Raw genomic sequence first — 16428 nt, 5'->3', positions numbered from 1 at the left:
GGACATGGGGGAAGCTTCTAGCAGCTTCTCACAGAAGCCGCCCCTATAGCCCCCCACTACCAAAACCTTGCCACACAAACCCAATACAATCAGGCTCTACTTTTTAGGATTCAGTAGCCACTTTAATACTCTTAATGCTCCGTGATTCTATGCCAGAGAAATTTACAGTTCTTTCATTTTTAATTTGCTCATAGTTGTATCTGAAAGTTCTTCAAGATGCCATTTTGTATGATTAAAAAAGCTGTTCAATAATAAAATATAAGAGATCTGTTTCTAGTCTGCTACAAAAAGCTGTGATTAGAAACATATATTGATTCACATGCTTTATTTTGTTTCCTCTGTGTGTGGCTTTTATACATCAAATCTTCTATCTCCATGCCTGAGAATTCACTTCAATATCCTGCATAACTTAGTTCACATCTTTCTAGATTTATGAGTGGTAGGATTTAGTTGTCATTTCCCTAGAGGTAAGATGATGGACATCTTTCCTTTGCTTCAATTTACTACTTCTGGGAAGCGATCATTATACCTCTGCTCTTCATGTCCCCAAGCAATGTAATGTTGAGGGAATATTTTTATCAATGCCCTGCTAATGATTTTCACATCTGTTTGCCCCCTTACTGATCTCTTGTCCTCTGTCAAGCCCTCTCTGTCTATCTTTTTAATAGTTTGTAGTGGATATCTAATCATCAGTAAAGCTAATAAATAAACATATGAATGATCTCTTTCTCTCGGCTTTTCTTCTTTCTCCCTTTCTCTGATGACAGCTTCATTGTCATTCCCATCTTCTGAGCTCACTACCTTAACATTACCTTCAGTCTCCCTCTTTTTCTTGCATTATCAGCTAGAATCACCAGCACAGACACTTTTTCTAGTCACCTTATGAAATTGAAAAATGCTTGATTTCTGCACCTTCCCCGTGCAGTCAATCTAAAATAATGTTGCAGGTGGCCTTGTCCCCTCAGTATTACCATGGTTTTCACCTTTATGTCTGTAACATTAAAACTCATGCACTTAAATGCCAACTCATTCTATCTCCTGCATCAGCCTCCATCTTCTGTCTTGCTTTATGCTGAGTCTTTTCATTGAGAAGTGCTTTATGACAAGGCAAGAGTTGCTAAGGGAGACCTTAGTCTTAGTAGCATGAATGCACAGTAATACTAAGAGGAATGGAAAAAAATAAAGCTCTTTCAGAAACACAGAGTACCTTGGATGTGGCTCTGGGTCTCTTTGGCTGTTAGTGTCTTCATCTTCTTCAATATAACCCCCAGAAGATGGAGTTGTCCTCTAGTTAATGAAGTACAGCCTCCTACAATGTTTTGTTTAAAGCATTTATCTGAATAACCACATATTTCAGTAAGCATTCCATTTATCATGAGAACACATTTTCTTCTGACTGCTCATAAAAAAATTGTTTACATTTTCATGAGTTCAGTTGGGTATTCTTCAAACTTGTGATTCAGATCTGCAAATTTAAAAGTGATTTTGTTCTTTACATTCCACATTGGCCAGCTGCAAATAGTCATATTCATCTTACAGTACGCATTAGTAGTAAGTAAATAGTAACAATGATTAAAAATTATAAAAATGCTAAGATTATTATTTTTTCCCCTAGGGGGACATGCAGAATTAGCATCTGGAACATGGACAAATTCTATGATGCTATGGCCATTTCTATACACTAACTCTTTCTCAGGGAGTAAACTTTAATAGTTTGCATAAACTTTTTTTTTTTTAAAAAAGGCTTTTATTGTCCATAACAACAATTCTTAATGTTCTAATTACTCTTCAAGCTTTTAGTTTTTTATTTTCCATTTTTACGTCCATACCTGCAACAAGGAAAGGTTTGGAAAAAGAAGAATTGTAATCTTATGCTTTACCTATTTTAATTTTATCAAGCTAGATTTTTTATCATAACAAATGTGCCATCAGAAACCAGTTAAGATAATGTGTATGCATATGTGATATTTCATGAGTCTTTGAAATTAGTTTATTCCTGAGTTGTTCCTGAAATACAGAATTTGGTACTGAACAACAAAAGTACACAAAACCAAGAGGAAACACTTGCCTGTTGCCTATGAATTTATTTTTTTTTTTAAATTACGTAAGTAGCAGAAGAGATCTGAGTGTTTATTAAATGCATCCTGATCATTGCCTGAAGCCATGCTGCTTTCTAACTCATCCTAAATATTATACTGCTCATATTATTCATATGGTAGTGTATTGCTGGCATTTGTTACAGGCCTTTGGGAGCATATTCAGACATCATACAGTTATGTGACTGTTCGTGTGTTTACTTTTTCTTCATATTATTTAAAGGACTGCGGTGGCTTGCAAGCTCAAAATAGAAATTAGCTATTTCCCTACGGTGCTTATCACTGATAAATGTATTATTTTACAACAAAAAGGGTAACAAGTACCTCTCTTCCTCATTGCATTGTCTATGGAATACAGAAGGGAAATATTCAGAGATCACTGTTAAGGTAGCTTCTTGATTAACCTAAAGCATTATTCTTAACCTTCAAACAGAGAGCCCATTTAAGGCACAGTTTGCTTGACACCAAAGGAAGGACTCATGCAGAACTCATGCCTGATTAGTGAAAATATCTATGAAATGTCTACTTCTACTTCTGCCTGTACCAGTAGTGTGTCTTGCTGCCCAAAGCTTGAATAGTCAGAGGGTAGCTGCTATGGGCTGATGAGCTTCAGGGATGCAAGAGCACAGCAGGCTTCTAGGGACATCCCTCTCTTGTCTGCCAATGGAGCAGTAGGGCATAACAAGGTTCTAATTTAAGAAGACATAATTTCTGTGTTGATAGTCTTAAGAAGTAGTAGATCTGTTAAGTTATAATTTCTTAGGAGTGTTTTTCTGACCGTTGTTTGATGTTGGTTCACTGTGGGGAGATTTCATGGGTATTATTTGCAGAGGGAAAATTACCTGGCTGTTATTCCTATGTTCATATAAGAGGATGTCACTTCACCACAGTCCTTCTATTGTACGTAATCTTCCAGGTGGTAAGAGGTGGATTTATCTTCATACTGAAGGAAGGATTTTAAAGGAGATCATCAAGCCTGCTCAGATGCAGAGCTCTGTAGCAAATCTGGAGATCCACAGATTTGCCTCCTTGAAAAGGGGGTTTCACCATTTGTGTTTGTCACAGATTGTCTTTAAAGTGATGGGGTTTAAGTGGATAGAGCAAATATGTTATGAATATCATCTTCAATATGTCCATCTGGCTCTTTGATGATGAGCCAGGCAAGACTTTTTTCCCCGTGTATCCAACATGAGCTGACTTAAATAGGCTAATTTATTCTATAAAAAAACAAAGGTTTTACATTTAAGGTCAATGGAATAATTCTAAAATGTATAAATATGATTCTAATTGGGTCTTCTTAACAGAGATGTTTGCAGAAATACTCAGTATTCTGAATTTTAACACAAAAATCCTTTCATATTCTTTATTCTGAACATCTATCACAATGGCAGTTCTATTCATGACTATTTTACCCAGAAATAAATTTAGCAGTAGCTGTTCCAGAAGGGCAGTATAATATCCTCTGCCTGAAAAATCAAAACCAGTTGTGTGATGAACTCAAGTTTACTAAATGCTGAATAATATATGTCTAGTATGCTGTCAATGGACAAGTCAAAAAGGACAGGAAAAGAGCAAATGATGCTGCTAATATGCATAGCCATTCTCTGTTGTCTGTGACTGAAATTCAAATTCAGAGTTCTACTCTCTTGCTCTGACAGGGACGGTTAAGCAGAAGTTGACATCTTATGCTAATCCCATAGATTTCTGTATCTGGTTTTCCAATTCAGTCAAGGCACTGATGCCTTTTAAAACAATTAATTCCCATTTCTCTGTATCTTAAGTGATTGTAAATTAGGGATCAACATAGTTACTGTGCTGTAAAGCACAACAAACCCAGAATGTTATCACTTATGAGAAAGAAGAATCAGAACCAGTGTTGTATCCTCTTTTGTAAATACATGAATGATATAGAATTCAGACTCGGATTTTAAGCATCTTTTCTAAAGGTTTTGGTTCAGTCTTTGATAAGGATAGGGATCAACTGTTTAATTTGGCTTGCATTGTAGTTTTAAAACCTAAATCTCTACTGTGAGAGATGAAGTTGTGTTTAGTCCATGAGCAAACATCCAGTCGTTTTTCTGTCATGCCTTTCAGTAAATCTGATTTCCTGTTCTAAAGTGATTAATATTATTCAAAGGGCTGATTCTGAAGTGTCACCAGTTTTTGTTCAACACGGAAAGCTAAAGGGTGGATAGTAAAGAGAAAGGGAAGAAGATTCATGATACTTATTTGGTTGCTTTATCTTTTATTATTTAGCAACCCAGATCAGTCAGAGAGCTACTGGAAGTTGCACTAGGCAGCTTATAACTCATTCAGGGTTATAGGGATCATAGCAATATGTTTCAGCTTTTCTATTCTAGACCATGATCTACAAGAGCTTGTGTACAAGAACTACACAATTTTTATTTCACTCGGAATTTTTTTGACACATTAATTGAATTGCTTAAATATCGTTCACCTATTACTGTGTGTAATCATCTTATTTAGATAGTCATGGAAAATTCTCCATTCCTATGCGTTTGGAGTTAATCTATTCCAAAGAGATTTTATTTTACTCAGTAAGTAAGAACAGTTAGTAGTTGCCAATTCTGAAATTTTCAGTAGAGCAGTATTGAACAGGTTGTCTGCAACTGCAGCATGAAAATGAAATAAAGGTAAATGGAGATGTATTTGTAAAGGATATTAAAATGAATCCATTAGGGGTCAAAGCAATCACTAAATTGATTAGACTAGACTACTTAAATAGATTTTTCTGAATCAATAATTATTATGGAGTCATCAAATATGTACATGTTCTTATGTGTAATTGAACCACTGTCTTGTAATTTATACCAATGTGCATCAAAAGAATGCTCAAAGAATTCTAAAAAGAAAGGCTTTTTCTCCATGTTCCAGCTTATAGCTAGGTGAGGTTTTCTTCCATCTAGGGCATATAAATTTAACTTGCAAGATTCAGAAGTGTAATGGTGCCATTTTTTGAAGAAATAAAGATTATATTCTACTTCCTGCATTCTTCAAATGTTTAATACAGTCAAGTACCATGGAAGAGATTCCTTTTTCTACTGTTTTTTTTTTTTTTAACCTTTGGGAATCATATTAAAATTGTAATTGAAGGTATATAGGAGCCACAACAAGAGAGGATGTCCAGAGAATGAAAGAATGCAACATATTCTGCACCCTAAACATGTTTCTGTACATTCAAACTTTCTGTCTCTAAGTTTTTTTCCTGCCAAAAGCCTTCTGAGTGGCTTTTTCATTTTTGGTTCATTCTGGTTAAGTCAAAATCAAATAATTACCATAATACAAATAAATAAAAATGGGAATTTTCCATATTGGAAAAGTTTTGATTGTGTCTACATCAGGGTATGTGCAAACTGTAAGAATGATCTGAGGAGTGACCAGGCTGGTTACTTGTCAGTATTATGTCTTCAGCATAAACTGTCCGTGAAGTTGTAGTCAGATTAGAATGGAAGAATGCAGCAATAACTCAAATATGGTTTTATCTGAGAGGATAAGACATGCTGTGTATGGTGTATATGGGAAGTTTTATATTTTAAAGTTCCTTAATTTAAAATGACACATGCAGATTTTCTTCAACTTCTGCTTAGACCATTTTTTATTTTAGTTTTTCTTTTTCTTCTCTTTTTTCATCCTTTTTTTCCACTTTACAATCTCATTCTTATTAATATTCTCATTGACTGTTTTTCCAGTATTATACAGCTTCTACATGTGTATAAACAAGCAAAAATATTTCTGCCACAGTACCTGTAAATGTCCTCATCGGCTAGTGTTCTGTCTCACAAATTCAGGTCAAAATGTTTTGGTATGGTAATTTGAGAAAAAAAAACCAAACAACATTTGCTTTTTCCAAATGAGAAGACAAAGTGCTTGTGTGGCAATTACAGAACTGAATCATTTGGGTTCCAGTATTTGGAGATCATTTTCTAATACAAACCTAACATAAAAAGAATAGAATAAAGTACAAAGTGAATTACATATCATTCTGTCTTATTATCTATGTATTACAACTGTATAAGAAACTGATATTTGAACTTCTGACACGTGAATGACCCAGTACCTGAATTATACACATTCTCCTCTAAAAGGCCTGTTGATTTTCATGTTCACAATAAAGTAAATAATTATTTCATGCTGCAGATTAAAACTGAGTTAGAAAGCAGCAAAGCCGCATTTCACAGTGGAAATACAGCTGGTCATGCTCCAAGATCTCGTTGAAATGAGGTGTAGACTAATATTTAATAAGAATATTAGCTTTTTTAAAAACTAAAATACAGTTCACAGTGGCACTGAAGAGGTGGGAACTGTTTCATGTATCTACCTGGCCATGTTGACAGACTGAACTAGTTGCCTCCAGTCAGATTCCATTAAATTGTCTTATACCTTCAAATGTCAGTGTCATGTTGGAAATTAGTAGGCACATCCTCTTGGAATCATTCACCGAAGTGGCTAAAGAATGACCTAATAATCTGTGTGGATCTGTAAGAAGAAGCAGACTTTGCAGGACATGGAGCAAGCATTTTGGCAAATCTCTTTCAATTATTGGTTTATATGTGCTGTGTACTCTCTCTGTCTATACAGAGATCCAAAATCTCCAGATGTTAAGGTTGCATCTTCTGTGAAATTAAATTGTGCTTATTGCATATAAGTCATAAGCCACATGTTTAGGTTTTATGTTTAGGTTTTTGTGTTATTCATCACCTTAAATAGTAACAAATATTTTGGAATCTTTGGTTCTAAGTAGTGCTTAAGTACCATGATGAATGGCCCTATTTAAAATACAGAGATAGACAGAGTCCAGAGAGGTACTATCCTAGACCCTCACCATTTATCCAGTCCTAAAGTGGTTTTCTGTTTTGCAGAGTGAATTCCATTGAATAACATTGATTTCCTATTTCAATAAAGGGAACTGTCATCTGAAAGGTGGATGAAATATTAAGGCTCTACTAGATAATTAGATAGATAGATAGGGAGATACACAGATAAATACTGTGCAAATAAAAAACCCAATATTGTCTTATAAATGCTGTATTTAATTTTGAAAACTAAATAACTGTGAGTTTAATTTTATTTATGTGGAAAATAAAATAAAATTCTTTTAGGATTTTAAGAACCATGGAAAAAATCCATTTTAACAATGTTAATATATTCTGTATAACCATTGATTGCATGTGAAAACATGCAATCCATTTTATGGCCCAGTAATTCTGAAACACCTGAACTCTTCTCTCTCCACACACCACCTGAAATTCACAAGACTAAGCATTCCTTTAGGGCTGGGAATGCATTTGCCAATTTCAGCCCAGAGGGGATTGTAACTAGCGTTGTAAAGCCCTGATGATAGTTTTGTAATGGAAAGCCTGAAATAACCTCAAGTACCACCTCACTAATGTGATTCTGTAATGCCTAACCAGTCTAATTTGAAACTAAGAGTCAGTTATCAAGGAATACATTTGTAGAGTTAATATTGTTAACCTCTTAATTTTCCTCTTCTCTTGGATCTGAATTACAGTTTCCCTTCAAATAAAAGCCACTGATGAGACACCTAATGGTTTTCTACTTTAATTTTGCTGTTCTGATTGCTTTTACAGCTGTCCCCCACTCTCTTTATATTTAACCCCCTTGCAGAGTACTTGCAGTGAAATCGTTACGCAGATCAAAGTATAGTCCTGATGTCCGAACTCTTCCAACTACATTAGCCTCTTCATAAATTGATTAGGAAGAGCATTGCACAGGAAATGGCTATCAACATGGCTTACATTAAGAATGGAGCTAGTGCTCCAAATGTGTTGTTTGTCGTCTCTCTCAGTGTACATAAACACTTGCAGCCCTGTCAGTTCCTTAAAAGTAGTTTGAGTCTTACTAGACACTGACAGTGTTGCCATGGAGTCATACTTCGATTTCACAGCAAAGCTGAAACTGATTTCCAGATAATAATTGAGTTAGAAAACAGAGAGAAAATGAGAATGAATAAACAAAATTCCAAACTGCCTGTTATTAGATTTGATACCTATTTCTTCTGTCTTTCTATATCTGTCACAGATATAATAGTGATGTTGTTTGGGGGTTTGGGTTTTTTTTAGAAGGAAAAATATAATTAAGAATTCAGAATGGAGATTATTCTTTCAAGGAAAAGAAATCAAGTGCTATACGGCATTATTCTCATTTGTGTAGAAACAATGAGGTCTTTAATATGTGACTCTCCTTAATGGGTCTATCTTGAAATTGTGCCTGTATAGGGGATGAAAGCTCTGTTATTGCTTCATTAGCCTGCATCTAGCAGTGATGTTTCCCAAAGCAATTTGCAGCATCCTCTTTTCATTGTCACATTTGATCATTTTAGAATTTGCTCTGAAGACATGACGATGTCCTTATGTGTGAATTTCAGGGTATAAGCCAGTATATTCAATAATCCCTGTTAAGAAACTTAATCAGAATCTGGCTGACAAATGATACGATCAATGCCACAAAATTAATCCATAGTAGAACTGCATAATAAACAGAAGATTACATTTTCTGTGCCAGTTAATGTCCTATAAATTCCTGCTTTACTTGAAATGTATTATTAAACATTTTTGTTACTGCTGTACTGTTATCATGGTATGATGCTTTAAAGTACGAAACACAATTTTATTTGATTTTGTGATTTCTCTTACTAGTGGCTAGCATTCAGAAGCTTCCTGCTGCATCTGTTTTAACTGACATCAATTTCCCCATGAAAGGAAGAAAAGGAATGGTTGATTGGGCACGAAACTCAGAAGACAGGGTTGTCATTCCAAAAAATATCTTCACCCCTATGTCAACAGGTAAAGAAGCATATCAGCATGCTAATTTTGTGTTAGCTTCAACAAGGGAACTCAGAATCTTTGTCTCATAGGACCACTGTACTATATAGAAACAGTTGGTTTATCCACCTTCAAAAGAAATCCAGTACCCACAGCTTATCCCAGATGGAAATGATGGGGCTTAATTTCAGCACCTTGAACAAAAAGTGCTACAGAAATCCTAGACATTATTTTCTACGTCAAGAAGCCAATGCTTAGTTATTGTGCACGGGATTGTACCTGTGGTGGTATGAGGTGAGCTGAAATGTAGCTCTGCTGAACCCCCTGAAGCTGCTCCACTCCAACAGACTGGACCATCCCAACAGGTCACCTAACTTTTACCAAAGGATGCTCAGCAGGCAAATTACCCTGGCTTCAGATACAATTTACAAATACCATTGCAGTGCAGATCTCTGACATTAAAGAATTTAGTCACTAGGCATTAAACTCTAAAGACAGCCTTTGGGGATACTTAACTATAAAGGTAAATGAACTAGCATGGATGTCAGTACACAATGATGGATTTTTTGAAAATGTGATTTTCAGTGGTTTAAATCTTTTGATATATTCCTGACAGTGCTACATCTTTATGACAGACTTCCAGGATATAATTCAAAGTAACGATGGTTTATTTAAAATAAAATTTCTACTAGAAAGACAAATGGTATTCACAGTTTTTTATACTGATGAAGGCTTAGGAAAGAGAGTTTAACAATCTTTTTTCCTTACTCTTTTCAGAACTAGATGAATCAACTGTATTTGTCCTTGGAGCAGTGCTATACAAAAATTTAGAGCTCATTTTGCCCACTTTGAGGTAAGAAATTTCATAAATACAATATGAATTAGACTATTTCGGGATCATAACTACACTACATGTCAGGATAAAAGCAGACAACCAAGACTGTTTGCATATTGGTATTGTTGGATTTTTTTTTTCCTGTTATTTAAAATATATATGTGTATATTTGTCTTTCCTTCATGCTTAGTCATTTGTATGATGGAAATAACCTTTTTATCAAATTGGTTCAATTTATATTTTATGTAATCTATATTAAGCTTAATTATAGAAATATTTGATCAGAAGTATGCACACTGATGTACATTAATGCTCAGGCCACTTATACTTGTGTTTCAAACTACTGTTTGTCCAGTTAGTACAAGTGATCTAGTAATGACATCATAACATGATGTACTAAGGTTGTCTGTTCTACTTCTACAGAAGTCTTTAGTAGTAGTTTTCCAAGGACTTTTTCACTGCAGGTTGTATTCAGAAGGGACAGCAGAGCTATAGAGAGGATCCATTTTAGAAAGAAGACATGCGTGTGCCTGAACAGCTGTGGTATGTCAGTTATGAGGGCCATACACATTCATAAAGAAATAGGAGGGTCTTGTGTTTCACTTTTTCTTTTCTAGACTTGATAACAGACAATTTGGAAATAAACATTTCCCCTCCTCTTCTCAAATTACTGGTTAAGATCATTTCATGGTCCATTAATACTATCTTATTTCACATGTTCCTGTGCACCATTAGTCTACTAATGCCCTTTTACAGTAAAAGAAATGGGTGCAGATTGTGTCAAAATAGCTGCTAATGAATTCACAATAATCAGAAAGGATAGTAATTAGGAAGACACCAGATAACCTTTCCCTACTCTATTTAACCAGAACTTCAGGATTTGAAACAAAGAATGGAAAAACAACAGGTTTTTGCCAAAATCCATTTGAAAACAAAAAAACCCACAGTCCTGAAGAAAAAAAAAAATTCCTAGTAAAGTTGCAATGCACTGTGCAAAGAGTAGATGCAATGTTGGGGACAGAAGTCTCTCTGAGGTAGAGCGCAATTCGAACAGTGATGTCCTGGCAGGACACCTGGAAGCCTTGGGAGTGCTGGTAAGAGCTGTCTATGCTTAAGGCATGGTATAAATGACAGCTCATCCAACTCCGAAATGTCACTAAGCACTTTCCATTTGTTGTGCCAGTTCCTGAAATTAGCCAGGAAGGAAGAGATGTTTGTGAGAGACATTTTTTCTTCTCTTCTCCCATATTCAAAGAAACAGAGCCAAATGGCTATTGTAGTAAGTCCTTTTTGGCAGACCTTAGAGACAATCTGCCAATCCTAGGAAAGCATCAAGGTGACCATGTACATTTCAGACCTTTATATTGTAAACCACAATCTATGATCACGCCTTTTCAGCTCTCATAGGTCAATAGTTTTAATTTACAGAAAACAAGTGTGAACCTTGAATGCTGTGTATTTGCTTATATGAAAAGCCTTTCAGGGCTTTTACTTCATCCATTAGAAAAGTGAGATTTATAGGCCTTACTAGATTTTCCCCAGAATCAATAACATCCCAAGTAGCAGGAATAGGGGCAGAACAGGGACATAAAAGTACAGCAACTTAACTACTATGGACTATGAGAAAGTGCATCTCAGTTCCCAAATTTTTTGCTTTTATCTGTTCTACTTTCAGCTGGTTACTGATTTACACAGCAAATTTGACCGTTTCTCTGTACAATTCAGTTCACAGAGAGGTTTTGTGAGCTTCTAAAGCAAAATGGTCTAATAATCTATGTATATCTATTCATAAAAGAAATCTTTAGAAATTCAAATACGAAGATATCCCACTTTGCCTCTGAATATGTTCAGTATTATTTGAATCCAATTCTCAGCTGCCCAAGAAAAGGAAACGAGCACTATTACTTTCTCTTATGTACGTGAATAAGGAATAAAAGTCATTATTAATCTGTGATATAAAAATATAACACATATTCCCCGGTACCTCTAGTCTCTTCTTTGTTTGGAGTACAGTGCCTCAGTACTTCTCTGCACTTCTTTAATATTTATAATGAAGTTATACTGAAACTTTTACAGCTTACATCAATTACCTCATCAGGAAGTGTATCACATTGGATTTCTTTGCCCATGGCAGTCATAATCAAATTTTGATCTCATGACCTTAAAATAGTAACTTAAAGGTGGCACAATTTCAAACTGTTTTCATAGAATCATAGAATCATTGGACAGTTTGGGTTGGAAGGGACCTTCAAAGATCATCTAGTTCCAACCCCCTTTCCATGGGCAGGGACATCTTCCACTAGATCAGGTTGCTCAAAGCCCCATCCAACCTGACCTTGAACACTTCCAATGATGGGACATCCATAGCTTCTCTGGGCAACCTGTTCCATTGTCTCACCACCCTCGTTGGCAACCTGTGCCAGTGCTTCACCACCCTCAGCATAAAAAATTTCTTCCTTATGTCTATTCTAAATCTACCCTCTTCAGTTTAAACCATTGCACCTTGTCCTGTCACTACAGGACTTGGTAAAAAGTCTCTCTCTTCATCTTTCTTATAAGCCCCCTTTAAGTACTGAAAGGCTGCAATAAGGTCTTCCCAAAGCCTTCTCTTCTGCAGGCTGAACAACCCCAACTCTCAGCCTTTACTCACAGGAGAGACGTTCCAGCCCTCTGATCATCTTTGTGGTCCTCCTCTGGACGTGCTTTAACAGGTCCATGTCTTTCTTATGCTGAGGGCTCCAGAGCTAGCCACAGTACTCCAGGTGGGGTCTCACCAGAGCAGAGTAGAGGGGCAGAATCACCTCCCTCGACCTGCTGGCCACGCTTCTTTTTATGTAGCTTGGCCTTGTGGAATTTCATGAGGTTCACATGGGCCCACTTCTCAAGCCTGCCAAGGTCCCCCTGGATGGCATCCTTTCCCTCTAGCGTATCAGCTGCACCACCGAACTTGGTGTCATCTGCAAACTTGCTGAGGGTGCACTCAATCCCACTGTCTATGTCATTGATGAAGATATTAAATACTATTGAATGCATTTTGATGCATTCAAACCATTTTAATGTTCATTCAGATAGAATCCTGAACTGGAAAAAAGCTGCAACTGTGGTTAGTGCTGAATTTGTTGAGTTGTTATACTCTTTGCAAAAATTAGAACTGCAATGCAGGTTTTAAAGGAAACTTTATTATGGGGTGGTTTATCACTTTATACTCTTTCACGTACATGAATGAAGTGAAGGTTTCCGTACATCCCACTGCATTTGGAAAAGGTTTATTTTTGTTTGCTTACATTTTGAAATGAAGAACTATCATCTTATATGGGTTTATATTAATTACTATTTGTACTAATCTTATTTAACTGTAAGAAGCATTACTGTGATAAACATTTTAGTGGTTATCGTGAACATAGTGAAATGCTTCACCACAATAGCGTTGTGTATGGAGCAAACACTGTAAAATGTGAAGGGAGCTAACGTCATCTAGGTTTTATGATACCTAGAAGTGTGGTAGCTACGCACAATGTATGAATTAAAAAAACATTCTGGATAAGGATCTTATGTGATGCTGTTCTTAATAAAATGACAGTTGACAAAATATGTTAATGGTGGGACTAAAGATAAACAAAACAATAAACCAAGGTAAAATAAGTAAAATGACCTCGTGTTTGAGTTCAAAGGCCACATCATTTACACCTTGACAACCTGATAAAAGAGGTGATTTCTACTGGTTGCAGTTAAATATCCAGAAAGCTTTACCACTTCCCGTGTGATTTCAGTCACTGGCTTTACAGGAGTTAGGGTGAGAGTAAAGTAAATATTTGATTGTATGATACCTGTTTTTTGTAGTTTTCAGAAGAACAAAGGTGACACACATTTCCATACATTCCTTAATATCAGCACTAAAAGGTATGCAAGCTTCTGCATCATCACAAGGAACTTCTTTGTTTAAAATAAACAAACAAATAAACAAAAAATATCTCAGTATATCTTTAGGGGAAATCTTTCAAAGCACCTAACCACAGAATCCCCATCTGGTACATCACAGGTGTTCTGTGTGTAAAATGAGGATTTCATTATCTAGGGCAGCCTATACAATATATTTCACAAACTCCAAAACTAGCTGCATTTTACCATATAGGCTCGATTTTTCTTGTTTTTACTAGCATGGAGTCTGTTAAAAGTAACTTGGCAATTACATTAATATAGAACTTTTTGGACAATGTGTTTAATCCTAGTGGTATATGTATATTATTCAAAGAATTTTGCCACGACTGTTTAAATGAAGGTTAGGGAAAAGAAAAGTACTTTATTCTTCTTTATAAAAATAGAATTTTTTTTTCCACGCACAAGTAAATAAACTTCATCTGATTCTGTTTGCTAATATACTTTGCTGCGTTGCACTGTCCTTGTAATGTCATATGGATTTTTTTAATCATATATTGAAATATTGAATATTTTGAGCGCTATAGACTGAATATTATTTCCATAGCTCTTGCATCCCTGAGCACATTTATGTTATTGTTAGGTTCACAGAAAATTGATTCTCACTATAATACTCATCTGAAAGATACTATATGTGATTCCTCTCCTGGGCACTCCAAAGGAATACATTGCATATTGCCATACTGTAAGATCGTTTTTCACTTTTCCTTTAACAAATAAGAACAAATAAAGGATCAATGATTTTGCTGTAGCAAGCTTTTCTTCCCATCATTTAAACAACCACCATACTTTTCCTGCTATAATTTCCTGCACTGAAATGTTCTTTCCCCATTTGCAACATCATTCCTAACCCCCTCCTTTGGGTGCTGTACAGCCAAAAAGGCCCTTAAATTTCCTTAGGTCAGCTTTGTTAGACTGAAGACAGAGTACCTCAGGCGGGCTTTTAGTGCATAGCATTACTGCTATAGCATCCGTAATTTTTCTGTAATGTATACAACACTTACACATTGAACTATAACTTCTTTCTTACTGTCTTGAGATAGCAACATGCCTTATTCATAAGTTCATTTTTCTTGAGCAACGTAGAGTCATTCTAAAAAGAAAAGAAAACCTGAATTTCATATGACATCGAATCCATATGCATACCCTTATATAAAAGAATATCCTCAAAATGTATACCCAGATAGAAAAAGAGCTTAGTAAAATAACTCTATTTTATTAATATTGTTATTCATTCAGATCAGAAAAAACACTAGGACAGCAGCTCCAGAATCTCTTCTTGAGCCTTTATGCAGTCAAACTTTGTTATCTTGAATCTTCAAGGATTTATTCAACCATAGTTTAAAAGGAATGTAATATATTTTTTGAGTAACTGATTTCAAAATTTGACCCTGATGTGCATTTTTCTGGACAGTCAGCAGAGTTCATTTCTCATTAAAGATAAATTTTAGATTTTTTTTTATGAGGGAGAAAGAAGTAATGGTGAAGTCACTCCTCACCTGTCACAAAAGATCTATAAGATCATGCACTTGCCTAGGAAGTGCAACATAGGTCATTCCCATTCTGTGTCATTCCCAGTATGACAGGGACTGAAACCCACATATTCCACCTCCCGGGACGTTTTGTAAAAGCTGCTTACTTAAATTCCTGAATAAATATTCTCAGCACTAAGCTGTTGTTTAAAAAACTATCTTCAACAAAGATATCAATGACACTGCACCAGTGGTTTTGAGGGAAATTCTTGTGACTACAAGACTTTGTGCTTTAATTCAGTGGCATCTTAACATGTTATGTGAGTTTAGAATATATGTGCCAGATTGCATTCTTCCAGGGACTATCTGAACAGTTAAATATGAGATATGCAGCTCAGCCCAGACAGGACAGTAATGAGTGATGCAGATTTCATTTCACGGTGGTATAGCCATTTACATTTATTTTCTGGTGAAACAGTCTGCTAGGGGCTTTTGAGAACATAAGTGGATTGCTAGGGTTTTAATGAGACTGAGGCAAAATTGGTGTACCAAGGTTACAATCTAGGCACCTGAAGTGCCCTTTTGGATCTCACCCTAGAACCATCAGAACTATACCGAAATTAGATACGGCAAGGAAATGTTTCTCAACCACAAAGATTGACTGTCATCAAGTACTTAAATATCAGTATTTACATTAGCTTATGTGAATTTCCAAAATGGAAAAAATCTTTTAATAGCTAGTAAGTTCTATTTCCACCTGTCATGATATGTTAGAGAAATCAGTTTTGTATTTATTTGGAGTTTTGTTTGTTTGTTTGTTTGTTTTTTAATTCTGCCTTACTTGGGAACATTTATAGATATTCAGCTACTGTATGTACAGTAAGGTATCGTCATTACTCCCCCTCTACAGAATGCACTGAAAGTTTGCTGAATATTAAATGTTAGTCTGATAGAGAGGTATGATTTCATCAACAATGTGTGAGACTTTAAAGTGCAACCAAAGGGAAGAAATAGGAATTAAGTAAAATAGAAAGCTACTTCCATTATATTTTCATTATATGATCTGGCTGAGTAAAATTGGACTAGAATTAACACCTTGCCCCAGAAGGATAATTTCATTCCTTGTGCCGAGTAAAGTGCCCACTGAGTTAAGTTTCTATTACTGTAGCCATGGCAATTCCTGTTTCAATGATCCAGCAGAATGGAATCCTCTCTTAAATACCATTTCCCTAGAGAAAATAAGCAATTAACAACAACAACAACAAAAGAATATTTAAAAGAATATT

General features: G+C 35.6%; 1 protein-coding gene across 1 annotated transcript in view; it reads left to right on the top strand.

The window, feature by feature from the left end:
* Positions 1-16428, top strand: part of ADGRB3 (adhesion G protein-coupled receptor B3) — a 293354-nt gene that overhangs the window by 74936 nt on the left and 201990 nt on the right. Inside the window, exons 8-9 of the mRNA XM_009275805.2 lie at positions 8774-8920; positions 9677-9752. Of these exons, the coding sequence (XP_009274080.1) occupies positions 8774-8920; positions 9677-9752 (223 nt within the window). The remainder of the gene's footprint in view (positions 1-8773; positions 8921-9676; positions 9753-16428) is intronic.

This window comes from Aptenodytes forsteri, unplaced genomic scaffold (genome assembly GCF_000699145.1).
Source record: "Aptenodytes forsteri isolate BGI_AS27 unplaced genomic scaffold, ASM69914v1 Scaffold256, whole genome shotgun sequence".
Classification (NCBI taxonomy): domain Eukaryota; kingdom Metazoa; phylum Chordata; class Aves; order Sphenisciformes; family Spheniscidae; genus Aptenodytes; species Aptenodytes forsteri.
Note: the sequence above shows the minus strand (reverse complement) of the source record. Positions and strands in the feature narration are given on the sequence as shown.